General features: G+C 49.6%; 3 protein-coding genes across 3 annotated transcripts; 1 reads left to right on the plus strand and 2 right to left on the minus strand.

Annotated features, from left to right (window-relative positions):
• The first annotated feature begins 910 nt into the window (after positions 1-910).
• Positions 911-6,019, plus strand: LOC101754803 (adenine phosphoribosyltransferase 2). The gene is made up of 7 exons (XM_004976090.3): positions 911-1,263; positions 1,431-1,541; positions 3,003-3,095; positions 3,557-3,706; positions 4,548-4,606; positions 5,277-5,349; positions 5,611-6,019. The coding sequence occupies exons 1-6, from the start codon at positions 1,098-1,100 to the stop codon at positions 5,331-5,333; spliced, it is 636 nt and encodes a 211-aa protein (XP_004976147.1). The 5' UTR covers positions 911-1,097; the 3' UTR covers positions 5,334-5,349; positions 5,611-6,019.
• Positions 6,020-7,634: 1,615 nt separating this feature from the next.
• On the minus strand, positions 7,635-8,780 carry LOC101755205. Its single transcript, XM_004976091.2, has 2 exons — positions 8,181-8,780; positions 7,635-8,084 (listed from the first exon to the last, which is right to left on the minus strand). The coding sequence occupies exons 1-2, from the start codon at positions 8,643-8,645 to the stop codon at positions 7,980-7,982; spliced, it is 570 nt and encodes a 189-aa protein (XP_004976148.1). The 5' UTR covers positions 8,646-8,780; the 3' UTR covers positions 7,635-7,979.
• Positions 8,781-10,376: 1,596 nt separating this feature from the next.
• Positions 10,377-11,184, minus strand: LOC101768627 (protein DOG1-like 3). The gene has a single exon (XM_004978062.2). The coding sequence runs from the start codon at positions 11,182-11,184 to the stop codon at positions 10,504-10,506; it is 681 nt and encodes a 226-aa protein (XP_004978119.1). The 3' UTR covers positions 10,377-10,503.
• Between the last annotated feature and the right edge of the window lie 3,462 nt (positions 11,185-14,646).

Consider the following 14,646-nt stretch of genomic DNA (forward strand, 5'->3'; position numbering starts at 1 on the left):
AGCGCCACGCCTACAGTTCTCGGTACTACCATTTGATTCCCATTAGTTTGGCACCGTCCAAAATACCGATGCCTTGCCTTGGAGCTAATCAAAGTCTCCACGGTTCGGTACAAGGTTTGCTCATTGGTCGGAAATGCATGTAACTTGTAGCGGCCGGATCTTGTCCATTTGTGAACGCGTACGTGCCATTTGATTCTCTTGTTGGATTCGGCAGCATCGATCACTAGTGTACCACACGCGCACACGGTGTGCCCCGTACACCAACGGCACCGGGCACTGCGTGGACGTGTCACGAGCCATTCCCTGCAAGAAAAGTCGTCATGCATGCAGGGGGATGGCCGGACGGGTGCGAGCATCGGATCCTCGCTTGCCCGTTCACTCGCTCGCCTAGTCGCGTACGCACATCGCAAGCATGCAAGCTAAATGCAAGGGGCTAGTAGGCCTGGTGAAAGGTGTCCCGGCCGTCTGGCTAGTGTAGCCGCTGCTGCTGCACTGTTCGTATCTGGTGGCTAGCTTCAGGCAAAATCTGGCATAAGATTTCCACACAGCGGCAGCCGCGGCCCACGGCAGGCTAGTAGAGGTAGCAAAATCTCCAATGCTGACACGGCTACTGCTGGGCATATTACTCGTGAACAGGGAGGGGATCGGGAGGAGAGAGACGGAGAAAGAGGTTTGGCCACCGGGCACTGACCAGTGACGACCATCTAGAGTGAGTGAGGTGAGGCTAAACTGGGATCGCCATCGCCTTCTCTACGCATTGCACTGCGCAAGCGCCACGGTGGTCCCCCGGCGGCCGGTTTTCAATCAAAGGATAACAAAGATAAAAAAAAAAACAACTCCTCCCCTCTCTATCTCGCGCGCATCCACTGAGCTACGGCCACCCCGCGGCTGTACCTGGTCTTGGCTTCCCGTGTTTATTTATAGACGCCCCCAGCTGCCGCTCAAAGCGACAGCTGGAGGAGGAGGAGCTCAGGAAGTGAGGATCGAGGGAGGGAGCAAGCAGCCAGAGCCAGGTGAGGGGAAGGGCTACTGCCTACTGGCCGGTGTCGATCTTCTTGCATCGAAGTGAGGCCGGAGACCTGGTCTGGGAGCGTGAGATGGGGGAGCAGGAGAACAACAACGCCGGCGGCGGCAACAACGCCATGGCGGTGGTGGACGAGGCGCCGGCGGCGGCCAAGGAGAAGGCGGGCCGTGCCGCCGGGGACCCACGCCTCCAGGGCATTTCCGACGCCATCCGCGTCGTCCCCCACTTCCCCAAGCCAGGTCCGGACCTCCGCACCCGCCTTCTCGTCTCGTCTCGTCCCGAACATAATCATTCGGTTGACCTCGAAACCGCACGCGCGGACGCGCGAGACCTCGATCGGGCTCTCGGGTACGGCATGGCTGCTCATCTCTCTTTTCCCGGCCGGTGCCGGCGCGCATGCATGCAGGGATCATGTTCAACGACATCACGCCGCTGCTGCTGCGGCCGGCCGTGTTCAAGGACGCCGTGGACATGTTCGTCGAGCGCTACCGCGGCATGGACATCGCCGCCGTCGCAGGTAAAATCAAACCGAATCGGAAACCACCCACCAAAGCCAAATCATCATTGGTTCATCATGGTTCGTGATGACCCGCTCGGCGCGCACGGCCGTTCACGACACCCGGTGCCGGCCGCTCGCCCGCCCGCCCGCCCGCCTCTCGTTCTTTAATGCCCATGCTGCCCTTGCCGCCGGCCGCTCGTTGCTGGCGTCAATCCCTGGCGCTGGGGGCACTGGGACTGGCCGCGGCGCGGCGGTGTTCTGAGATTCCGTAATATCTTTGGGGCAGATCTTCCGTGCTCCTTTTGTCCCCCACGCTTTGTCGTTCGTTCGTTGTGATCGGCCGATCAGGTCATGTCATGACCGTCACCACCACCTACGCCAATTTTTTTTACCCTCGCCTCCAATCTACTGCTCCTACTCCTACTGTTTGCTGTAAATTAAAGCTCCCGGCAACTGCAGCAGCTGCGCAGCAGTTCGGGTACTAGGTGAGTTCAATGTTGATACGAGTCCTGAAAGATTGGTGATACCATCTGGCGTTCTGGGCTTCCGGCCCTGGGCAATAAATCCAGGGGGTCCAAGTCCAATCCTCCAATGCCGCTCGCTTGGGAGGGGAAGGGAGAAGCCGAGAAGGTAGCAACGAGGTCAGGTCTGGGGTCTCCTCGCTACGTGCGCGCGCGGGCGTGTGCATTGGTTTATGGCCGCATGCCATGGCCCAGCCAAAGACGGCCGGTCTCGCATCAGGTTCGGGTCGCGTCCGGCCGCGCCGCACCGCGCCACGCCACGGCGCCCCGGGTGGCCGGCGGGGGGTTTTTGCCTCGGCTCGGTGGTCCACCGGAATCCGGCGCATTCAATGCCAGGATCGGAGGGCATGTAGACGGCTGCTGATTGGGGGGATCGGTCGACCGAGCTCAGCAGCTCGGCGCGACCTCATGAGTAGCGACAGCGCGAGCGAGACGCACCTCGTGTGCCGGGGGGCGGGGACCGGCGCCGTGTGGGGGGGATGGGCAGCGGGCTGGTCCGGTGGTGGGGCGCCGCCGGGGATCCTGATCGGACGGCTCCAGGCGTGCACATGCGGTGTCGGCTCGGCCGGTTCGAGCGATGGTCGTGCTTCCTTCCCCTTGTACTCCCAGTCCCGCGTACGGGCCTGGTCCCGTTCGGGGCTCTGCATGTGCGCAGCGATCTCCTGCTGTCTTGGGTAGCAGCCAAGTAGAGCACCACTTCTGCTGGACTGTTGCTGTTCGATTGGAGGATTTGGTTCATCAATCGCTTGTCCGGTGCGCGTATTCCTTGTGTCATTTTCTTGGACGGCATTATCTAGCCAGGACCTCTATTTTTTTTTGCACCATAGACATCACTGCTCACATTGTGTTATCAAGTTACTCTTTTCATCACATGGTGAATGTCGAAACTGTTTTTACCATGGCCGTAATCATGCTCAACTCTAACTTCATATACTTGTCCCAAACTTAATTTTGCTAGGTATTGAAGCCAGAGGCTTCATCTTTGGGCCAGCCATTGCGCTGGCCATTGGAGCAAAGTTCATACCGCTGCGTAAACCTAAGAAGCTTCCAGGTGATGTCATTGAAGAAGCAAATACGAACCAAAATTTATAAATATTAGGTCACTGCAATGGAAAGAGTGTAACAATTTGGCACATTTACTTCAGGCAATTTTGCCTTCATTAGTGTTAGCCTGTTAGGGGAAGCAAAGAGCAACTTCGGAAAAAGAATATAACACCAATATGCTACATACTTTACAACCATATCATGCCATATCAACCACATCAGTGAAAACAATTATGATGCATGGAGTTGTCGCTTTTATTGCACTGTGAAATCCAAAGATACCAAGACATGCCATGCCGTAGAAATCATATCATCTGATTGTTACTGTGTGGAAGTATCATCATATAAATGTATATTAACTACTATTTGTCCAAAAGAAAACCATAACTAGCTAGATTGAACTGTAAAATGCAGCTTTTGTTACAGTTTGAGGATGTCCTAATGATTGCTGCTTTTACAATATTATAGGTGATGCATTTTCTGAAAGTTATGTACTTGAGTATGGGACGGATTGTTTGGAGATGCATGTTGGAGCTATTGAACCGGGGGAGCGCGCAGTGGTTGTTGATGATCTGGTTGCAACTGGTGGAACTCTTTCTGCTGCAATAAGACTTCTTGGTTAGTACCTTCTTAATCACATGCTATGTTCAATCTGATACATATGCAAATGCAATCCATCTACTTGATAAAAATCAGCATAAAAAAAATTTAGAGATATATAGGTGCTGCACATATCTTCGTTGTTGATGTTCGTTGTCTGGTACTGACAATGGATTCAGACAGAGAAAAAAGTAGATCAAGGCTTCTCACTTTTTATATGTCTAGAGTGAGAAACTTATAAGGACTCCAATTTAGTTCCAGACTTGGTTGTTGATCAAGGCTGTACTTTGCATACTAATTCAGAGATTGTTGCGTAAAAAAAGTACACTGAGTATCATGTGGTGTTGACAAGCATCTCAACAACTTAGTGATGGCATGTAGAGTGGAGGGCATCATGTTCTTTTGACTACAATCGAAGTTTGTCCTTAAGCGGGACAAACTGTTTATTCAGAGGACAAAATCTTGTCTGAATGATGCGTCCTATGGGATAGCTAATTACCTATAGGCATGATTTCGATGAGACTGGATGCACAATCGCGATTTTTTATGTTACAAGTGAAAAGTTTGTGGATAAGAATTGAGCACTCATGTCTCATAGAATAATCAAACAAGCTTTGTCACTGTTTTAGAAGTCCTCTCTTTCCTCTTCTTATTCAGTTTACAAAATCTTTTTTCCATAGACTATTACATAGCCATTGATCTTTACATTATTCGAACAGCGTATGTTCTGTCGTTTAGGTACTGAGTTCTCCGTTATATCATGAGTTTTGAGAACTCTCCCTCTAAATAAAGAAGTTAGAGAAAGAAAATGGCTTTTCACTAACCTTTCCATGCCTTCTCAAACTATTTGCATTTCCAGAACGCGCGGGAGCTGACGTGGTTGAGTGTGCATGCCTCATTGGGCTTCCCAAGTTTAAGGTACCTATATGTATATTCTTTTTTTGTCATGGTCCACAAATATACTCTTTACACGCGCAGTTTGTTGAAGGAAACTGAGGAATTCCGAAATATTCCACCTTTAACTCAGTCTGAAGGAAGCAAAGCCTCTTAGAACATGACCAGAGTTAAAAAAAAAAAAAAGAACTAGTCTACATGTGACTACAGATAATTTCTTTAAAAGAATGAAACAAGATCAGCTAGCTGATAAGTAAAACTCTAGAACTCTAAGATCAAACAACCTATGGCTATCCTTAGGCTGTAACTTTCAGTGATATAGGTAAGTATGGTCAGGGCTTAGTTTTTCATAAATGGATGGCAACAGCTTACCTTAGTTTAAATGCCGAATGACCATGTACCTTTCCTATGGATAGGGTAGCCATTGGCCACAACAAAAGTAATATGTAAGAGCTGCACTCTTTGGAATCTAGCATATATAGCATGACGATATTTCCGGATATGATGAAAGAGAGCGTGGATCTAGCCTAGTACACCCAAGTTCGCCTCCTATCCTCCTTTAGGCGAATTTGGATGACTATTTTTTCTTAAAGTCACCTTGGTTGATTCAGTTTTTTCTTTAATAAAAGAGAGGCGTAGCAAGGTGTACTGGTCCAGCATATCTCATAACAGGGCTTGTAATTTTTATATGCAGGATTTTTACAAGCTCAACGGAAAACCAGTTTACATTCTGGTGGAGTCCCGCAAATAGGAACGTAGAAGATCAGGCAAGTACTGCTCTTAAGCTCTTTTATTCTTGAAACTTCTCCTGGTACCCAACCCTTCTAAGTTTTAGTTATTTTTCAACATATCATTGCAAGTACAAAGCTAGGCAGGTTTGCGAATTCGCGACTTAACTTTGCTAGAAAGATCACTCCCTAAATCAAATTCGATTTTTTGGTGAACAGCAGCAGCAGCAGTAATAGCACTTGTGTACAACCCTATAAATTATGGTTACTAATACCGGCTTTCTCTTGTGACATTTTCAGAAAAGCTTTCCAGCTTTTCCACCAAAAAGGCTCACAGCTTCATTCGTTCGCAAGCGCAAGGATGAATGGCCGCAGACCGCCGAGTGAGAGCAGTGTAAACCGTGTGGAGGCCAAGCGGCTATGTATCTGCATGGAGAGGGTGAGATGGATTGGGTGAAACGTTAGTCCTTGTAGCACGTCCCGTCTAGTGTTTTTTAAGTAGCCGTGACTGGGGAGAGTTTGTAGCTATTCCCGCCGGGAACATCAGTGTTAGCCAGAGAATCGAAGGAAAAAGAACCATGCTGATGTTGCTCGGTTTTTTCTACGAGAATCCGTACGTTTTCTGTGGTCAATTCAGCTCGTTCTCGCTAAAGGCTGTTCAACAACAATCATACGTAATGCCCGAACAAAGGACATGTCTTTTGGAAAACTAGATGGCAGTGCTAGATTGAAGCTTCCAAAGCGCTTGTTTAATCAAGCTCCCAAAGAATATGCTTGGGTGCCGTTGTACTCCACCTCCACCTGGCTAGATGCCCAGGAGTTCCGATCTTTGCTTTCCTCCAGCACAAAAATACTGGGCGAAGCATTTGATTATCGGAACATGCGTGCGTGCAACTGATGAGCTGCGCAGGTGTTTGGTAAGGGCACATGTGTTTCTTTTTTCTTGGATTCCCAGACAAAGGGCACACGGGGCGTTGCAAAACCTGGGAGAGGTCGGCTAACCTGAGGTCCGAGGAGGGCGACACCCGGAGGAGCCGTTGCCAGCCTGCTGCAATCGCTGGCGCAGATTCGCGTGTTTCCTTGCCAGGTCTCCTCCAACGGTACGAGCTAGTACCCTAACACTTTAAGAGACAATATTTTCAATGATCTAGCTTTTAGCACATACCTCATAATATAAATGACCCACACGTTATCCCCACGTAATTTTAAAGTGCATGTATGAGACTATCTCTTGATCTAGCGATCGCCTCCGATCTCTCCGTTTCTCCTCTTCTACACAGCAACGGGTCCCGTAACGAATCGGAGGATGTCCAAATCAAATCATTAGCAGTACTGCTGGTACGCTGGCAGCCTAACACCGAGCACTGCATCCGTAGCAAACGCACGGATAGCTCGGACGCCACACATTGCAGAACCTGAACCGTAGATTGTTTAGCTGTTATGCCAAAAGGCAAAGATTCAAAACGCGTTGTCGCATGTTGCAAAACAAGGATGAACGTTGCAACAAAATAAACGGTCATCCCATGCTACAATGGAAGTTTCAGTAACTTAATAGAGCCAAAAGATCAGCCTTTTTTCGATTAAAGGCATCGCCAAAAGAGGAGCCTGGTTCAGAGTTCTGGTCGCTCCTTGGGAAAGAAATCTTGCCACGACGCCGATCTTGAAACGCCCGAAGGGCAGAGCAACTGCTCGGAAGATGACCTCGACATGCCGCCGTTGACGGTGGTGGAGCGCACCGCGAACTGCTGCTGGAACACCGCCCTCCGCATGTGGCTGCTGGAGCAGAGCGATCGGGAGCCCGGCGCCGCGGCAGCAGCGCCGAACTGCTGGCACGAGGCCGACCTCGGCATGCCAGCGCCGCGGTGAAGCCGGCACCGGAAGGAGCCTGGGTGCGTCGTGGGCGAACATATGCATTGCCTCGCGTCTGCCGGCGTATCGGCCGGTGCGTCGCCGCCGTTGGTAGCCATACTATGCCGTAGTACCGTGTCGATATACTATGCCGTAGTACCGTGTCGATGAATCGCAGGCAGGCCCAACTTCTCCGAGCTTGAATTGCCGGTACGACACCGTTTGCTTTGGTTACGGCAGGCACGTGATATTTATCCTGCTTCAGTTCCGAGTAGAATCCTGGATCGGTAAGATTTGTACAGAAACCGTGACGGATTTGTACAGCAAGAGTTGGTGGGGAAGCTCGTCCATGGCGCGGAAACTCAGCTCAGAATTCGCATCGATCCCTTCGCTTCCCTGCATTGTTCCATAGGCACCGAGCCACCAACTCTTCACAAAGCAAGCAAACTCCACATCATGGGATCGAGAATTTCAGATAACAGATAGCCCAGACATATGGGCATAGGAGATTAGCATTGAATGATCAATAAGAATAAACTATCGACTTCATCCGTGTTTCATTTTCATGGACACTGTATGAAGAACTCCCGGCATCTTCGGCTAGTCCATCTTCAGGTGGTAAATGCCGGGAAAAGTGGATGAAAAAATGTACCAAATCATACTCTCCACCAAGAGCTGCACGGTTACAACAAATCTGAACGGAATTATACTACAAAGCACAGCGTGGCTGCGTGGAACAGCGTCCATATTCAATCTAAAGAATTGGACCGAACAAATCAAACAAAAACAAGCAAATCGTGGGAGCGCGCGAGATCGATCGATCACAGCATGGGGAGCATCATCTGGAGCAGGGGAGCCTGCCGGGACCGCCGCTGCTGCGCCTTGAACTTCCTGATGGCCGCCTTGAGCACCCGTCTCCAGCCCTCCTGAACCCGCCCAACCAACCAGTGGAAACGCCGTGATGCTCGCGAAGATTTTAGCAAAGCTTAATGGAGACGGGATCAAATGCAGGTGGCTACTACCTTCGCAGGGGAAGGCGCCGCCGGCGGAGAGAAGTCGAGCCTGGCCCTGCCCGTCTCGTGGAGGTCGAGGAAGGACCCGTCGCGCCGCAGCCGCCGGCGCCGCCACCTGGATTTCCCGCCGGCGCCGGAGTCCTTGAGCCAGCAGCCGCCAGCCCTCGCCCTGCGCTTCGGGTTGGCGATGAGGAAGTCCGTCGAGGAGGCGGCGGCCTCGGCGTCGGCCGCGCAGGCGCCGCCGGCACGGGAGGCTGGAGCCGGCGAGCCGCGCGGGACCTTGTTGAGCGGGGACCAGATGCCGCTCTGGGAGTAGTCGAAGTCGAAGGCGGAGGAGTCCGGGAACTTGCCCAGCAGCTCCCGCGACATGGACTGCTCCAGGTACTCCACCGTCACCACGCGCTCCACCACCACCACCGGCGCTGCGGTGCCGCCGTCGCAGCCTCCGATGGTTTCCTCGGCCGCGTTACTCATCCTGATCGCTTGATCCTTGGAGAGGTCTCGCTCGGGAATTTGGGAGAGGGGACTGAGTGGTGGGGAAACAGAGGAGTGGATGGATGATGGGAGCGCAGCGTTGGAAGGGGGTAGAATGCTGTTCGCTGCGAAAGTAACCGTTGCGATCGCTTGTCTGTTCGCGGGCACTTGACCGTTGGCGTATGGGGTGTCTCTGCCTCTGACGAGTGGGGTCCTTGTTTTGCAGAAAGGAGGCTAGGCCCCTCCCTCTGAGCTTGGCAAGTGGTCCATGTGCCAAGATGGTGTAGAATTGTAGATACAAGTACACTGTACACCAACTCATAAATTTCTTGCGACGAAGCACACCGTGTTATTAAATACCATGTGCAGATGTGCTTTTCATTTTTTTAAAAAACATGTGCCTATCAGCCCAAAAATAAAATTACGCCTTTTGTACTTCCTCCGGCTTAAAAGTTGCTGACACGATATTTTTTAAAAAAAACCTTTTTACCGTTTTTTACCTGCAACTTGTTTAACACCCAATATAATTACTCCCTCCGTCCGCAACTCTCGCTTCCCGAGAAGTCAACCAATTTTAAATTTGATCAAATTTATATAAAATGATACTAATATTTATAGTACAAAATAAATATCAATAGATTAATCATGTAATATATTTTCATACTAAATCTATTTAGAGACGTGAATGTTAGTCATTTTTTGTGTAGATTTGGTCAAATTTGAAATTGTTTTGACTTCTTCGAATTTTTTGAGGGGCGGAGGGAATACTTTAAATATCCTAGAACAATCAGAATGTTACCATGAACCTTTTAAGAGGACACTAACCATTTCTCAGGGCTATAGGATGAAATGTATCAGATTGTCACTAGATAAACGTACCTTTTAAGTGCATATTACTATGGAGACTAAAGAGAGAGTCATTTATGCAGAATTACATAAGCAGCAACTGATAATTCACAAGTGAAGCTATTGCTCTTGCGAGAATCTTCTCTTGCTATGAATAGGGAACATTGCAATGTGGTGATAAACCAACAAATCTCACCTTGGTTATGGTTAGCTTGGTTCAATCCAATAATTAAGAATGCTTTCTGATTGCGTTTTATTTTTATTTTTCATGAAATGTACTTAGTCCAACAGTCTCACCTTTTTTCATGGGTATTGATAAACAGCTCTACAACAGCTACGTCTTTGTCCTCTGTCCCTTTAAATCTTTATCCCTTATTTTTTTTATTATGGGTCACAGTTCCATCTCCTATTTCATGATGTTAAAGTAGTATCACAGTTACAACCAGGGGTTTGAATTTCGGTTTCATAATTTTTTCGTTCACTGAAATTTCGTCGAAATTTTTTTAGAGTGTCAACCGAAATATATATTTTTCTAAAGCTTTTAGATCTAAACAAATGGTTAGCATGGTACAAGTCCACTGAAGTTGTTTAGTAATGTTAACAGTCTACTCAAAATACTCTCAGTGGTCATAGACACTTTGACCAAAACCATACTGAACTTTAAACGTTTTAATCACGAATAGTTCTTTTATAATATTTAGTTTGGAAAAAAAGTGTGTATAATTGAAGCTTGAAAACTAAGAAAAAAACGGTATGAGGTATGTATGACAACAGTCAGTAACAGAACACAGCAGATGTCCACAAGGCGATTGGACTTTATTATCATAACACCGGGCAGCGGGCATATCGTGCCCTGCCACTCTGCCAGGGGCATATCGTGCCGCTCGTGTGCTCGGCGCAACGAGCTAGAAAACGCCCGTCTCCCAGTGAAACAGCCCACACAAAACTGTGGAAGCAAAAAAACTGGGCAGGTCCAGGCAAGCCTCAAGGGTGGTGACCAGGTACTACACTGCTACTCGTCACGACCCCCGTACTTGAGCCCGAACTCGTGAAGGCCGATCTCCAGGTCCGCGGCGGCGATGAGCAGCTCCGCCGCCTGCGCGGGCTGCAGGATCTCCACCGCCTGCCTCATCGTGCGCAGACGCAGCGCGTCCGCCCCGCGCAGCACCGCTCCTAGCCGGGCCACGAGCACCCCCATGTCCAGGGCCACCTCTGGCCCGGCGGTCACCACGCCCCCGCGGCCCTCCTGCACCCGCGCCATCTCCCTCGACAGCGCGTCCTCCTCGGCCACCGCGCGCCGCTGCAGGGCGTCGACCCGCGCCAGCTGCGCGGGGCCGAGGTCGCCGAGGTTCCCCGGCCACCGCACGCCCAGCAGCAGGTCCGGGAGCTGCGCCTGGAGGCGGCGCCCGGACTCGGTGTAGAGCAGGTGGACCAGCGTGGTGGAGCGCCACCCGGCGAGCCAGTAGGCGGCGCTGCGCTCCGCGGCGGTGGCCCACGGCGCGCACAGCGTCACGACCGGGTCCAGCTCGGCGCGCGCGGCGTGGTAGGACTCCAGGTGGGCCACGAAGCAGCCCACGAGCGCGGCCAGCTGGGCCGGATAGTTGGACCAGCGGGCCGACCTGAGTTCGCCGCGCAGCGACCGCAGCCCGCGAAGCCAGAGCCGGTAGCGTCGGGTCGCGGCGTCCGTCTCCATGCGGCGGCAAAGCTCACTGGCGCGCGTGGCCGCGTGGGGGCGTGGCGGCGGGATTTTATAGCGGGTGGCCGGGCCATCCGAGCCATAGAGAGGGGACCGACGGGTTGGCAGGGTTGCTGCAGGAGCTAGCGCGCCGCCCGGGCGTAGCGTATGAGGTGGCGGACATGCAGGAGGCCCGCGTGTGCCCGGAGAAGTACTGGCTCTGGACGACGGCGACGACGCCGTCACGCCGGGAAAGCGGAGTTCAGCCGAGCGTGTGGCCTGGCGTGCCAGTGGGTGAATTGACGTTTGGTTGGCTTGGTTTTTTTTTTTTTGAAACCAAACCAGTTGACTTTTTCCGAGGGTGGAGGTGAGGTCTGGGCCTCTCCGCCTCTGGGCTGCCCGATCGTCGTTCATCGCTGCACCGCAGAGAAAATATCAGGCATTCAGGCCCCTCGTTTCCGGACGTGTTTGGTGAGCTGATGCAAAGAAGTTTGGGCAACTTGGAGCAGCGGTTTTTCGCGCGTTCGGTGATCTATTCATCATTTCATCTGGCCGGCTCTGCCGAACGCAGATATTTTCGATGGAGGCATGGAGCGAGACAACGCTATCGATCTGCCTATCTAGCATTTGCTGGAAAAAGAAGGCAGAGGTTGTGGCCTGGCATGCCAATATTTTAGGGGCAAAGCCGCAAAGGCAACGTGAATAGCGGTGTTGGAGTATACCGGTGGAGTAATTTCCAGCTGGTATAAATAATGGAGCTTTATCTGCCGATTATGGCGGCCGGTGTGGCCTTTTCGAAGCTTTTGTTTTGATCTTTGGCCTTTCTGGCTAGTGGCAACAATTTATAATTCTCGATAATGTGAAAGTCTTCCCAGATATTTTGACGCTGCGATCAATCTTTTAGAACTATGATCGTTAATAGAGCTGGAAATTAGTTTTGAAACATAATCAAGCATATATTTATCTTGAGATGAACGCACTTCAGTCATCGTAAGTCCTGTTTGGATTTACCAGCCGGCTAAATTCAGTTGCTATGGATCCAAACAGAATCCAGCTAAAGTTTAGTTGGCTAAAGATTCCTTTGGCTGGTTGAACCCAACTAAGGGGGTGTTTGGTTCCAGGACTAAAGTTTAGTCCCTGTCACATTGAATGTTTAGATACTAATTAGAAGTATTAAATATAGGTTAATTACAAAATCAATTGCATAAATGAAGATTAATTCGCGAGACGAATCTATTAAGCCTAAATAGTCAATGATTTGACCATGTGATGCTGCAGTAAATATGTGCTAATAATAGATTAATTAGGCTTAATAGATTCGTCTCGCGAATTAGCCACGGCTTATGCAATTAGTTTTATAATTAGTTCATGTTTAAAAACGTCCTTCTAATTGATATTCAAACATCCAATGTGACCCCAACTAAAAATTAGTCCATGGATCCAAACACCCCCTAAACTTAGCTAAATTGCTAAAGACCAAATTATCCCTCCACCTTTCTCGGAAAAAGTTTCTAAAGTAGGAGGAAGGGGTAGAATAGACAAATACATTTTCAACTATCATTTAGCTAGTGGATCCAAACACCCCTACTTAAGCTTTAGCTATCTAAACTTTAGCTAGCTAAAAGAAAGTTTAAAGTTTAGCTAGCTAAATTTTAGTTGGATGGATTGAAACAAAACCATATGACTGGTGCACTGGATATATACGGCCTGCAAGATTACTAGGGTACTTGTGTGCGTTCAACTAATTTTTAGTGAATGTAAAGAGAAGCTCATGAATGTCTGTGCGTGCATAACGGTGTGTGCGCTGCTTCAAATGTAATACATAGGAGTTTTATGAGTATTAAATTTGTTAAGGCATCAGCAAAATTGCTGATTTGATAAGATCATTAAGGGGGAGTTTCATCAGATAAGGGAGGAGTTTCATCATCATCCCCATGATACCCAGCAAGCACAATTACCATATTCTCAAGCTTGATAACAATGGAATGAAAATGTGCATTGAGACTAGCCTAAAAGATTGGTACTTCAACTGTATTTTAATGTGTGAAACATTAATTAAAGTTGCATCTTAAATACAATGAAAAGTAATTGATATTTTGCACTCTATTCGATCACAATTAAGTGATTTTTTAATAATGTTATAATTTAACCTTTGGTTGCATATTACTCTTCTGTGTTACTTTGGATATTTGAAAATGATGAGTGGATTTGTTTGAAAGTGTAGTTTCATAAAAAAAACATACTTTTACTATGTTTTGCTGATATTTTGTAATGAAAATGATTAGTTAAAATTGTATTCTGGAGACTATATCGGTGTCCAAAACGTCACTCATATATAATTCGAGGGAGCATTTTTTGGTCGAATTCTGCTAGCTAGGTTGTATAACAGCGTGCCCAAGAAGAGAAGAACATTTATGCACTCCAAAGTTAAACGAAAACTAAAACACAAACAATAAGAGCAGATCAATCAGTACTTCCGAAGATAATATATTATTTCAAGCAGTAATACGCTACGCCGAAGTTGTAAACACTCGCTGCCAACTAAGGCCTGCAAGAACATAGTCCTACATAAGTAGCCAATGCAAGAAATAAACCTAAAAAAACGGTAGCTTAATCTAGACGAACAAACCACGCAAAACTTAAGACGCAAAGCACGAAGACCCCATGCAGAAGGAAGTTGCAAGTATATACGTGTCCAGCACGTAGAGTTCTGATCATCGCTGTCCCAGAGCCGGGGAGTGAGTCGCGTTATCGAAGCTCGGCGATGGAGTAGGTAGACCGTGGATCCACGGTAGTTAGCTCTTCCGCCGCCTCGTCCGCCGCCGGGCCCCGCTGCGGCTCCCTCATCGGCGCTCCGTAACGCCCGTTGCTGTAGCCTGCTGGCTCTTTGCGCCGTTCTTGCTACCCTGCTTCCCCGCGCCGTTCTGCTTCCCGGCGGGACCTTTTCCGTTAGCTTGGTTGGCGGCCGCCGCGGCCGGCTTCTTCTTTTTGTTCTTCTTCTTCTTTGCCGGCGTCGACGCTGCCATGGCTTTGGACGCGGGCGCCCAGGGTCCTTCTGCCGCCGCCGGCTTCTTGGAGGCTGCCTTGTCCTCCTTGGATTTGGCCTTGCCGATCACGTCGCCGGGGTCGTTACTGTCGAGCAGCGTCCAGGGGTTGAAGCTCGCCATGGCACCCTCCATGTCGCTCGACGATCAAGTCCTCGTCCGGATCGATTGATGATATGATGATGCTTGGACTCGACGAGATGGAGATGCGTGTTTGGTGCAGGCGATTATGGACGCATATATGGAGGCCGGCGAGGAGCCGGGAGCGAAGGAATCGTTTACGAGTTGGGACTTGGGAGGAGACGGAGAATTGCGGAATTTACGCTACAATGCTGTGCGGACGGGAGGCGGACGGAGTTGATTGGTTTGCGTTTTGGGTAAGGTCTGATTGATTTGCTGTATAGGAAGTAGAGAATCAGTACCGGTCCCGCCTATC

The sequence above is a fragment of the Setaria italica genome, chromosome VII, assembly GCF_000263155.2.
Source record: "Setaria italica strain Yugu1 chromosome VII, Setaria_italica_v2.0, whole genome shotgun sequence".
In the NCBI taxonomy this organism is placed as follows: Eukaryota; Viridiplantae; Streptophyta; class Magnoliopsida; order Poales; family Poaceae; genus Setaria; species Setaria italica.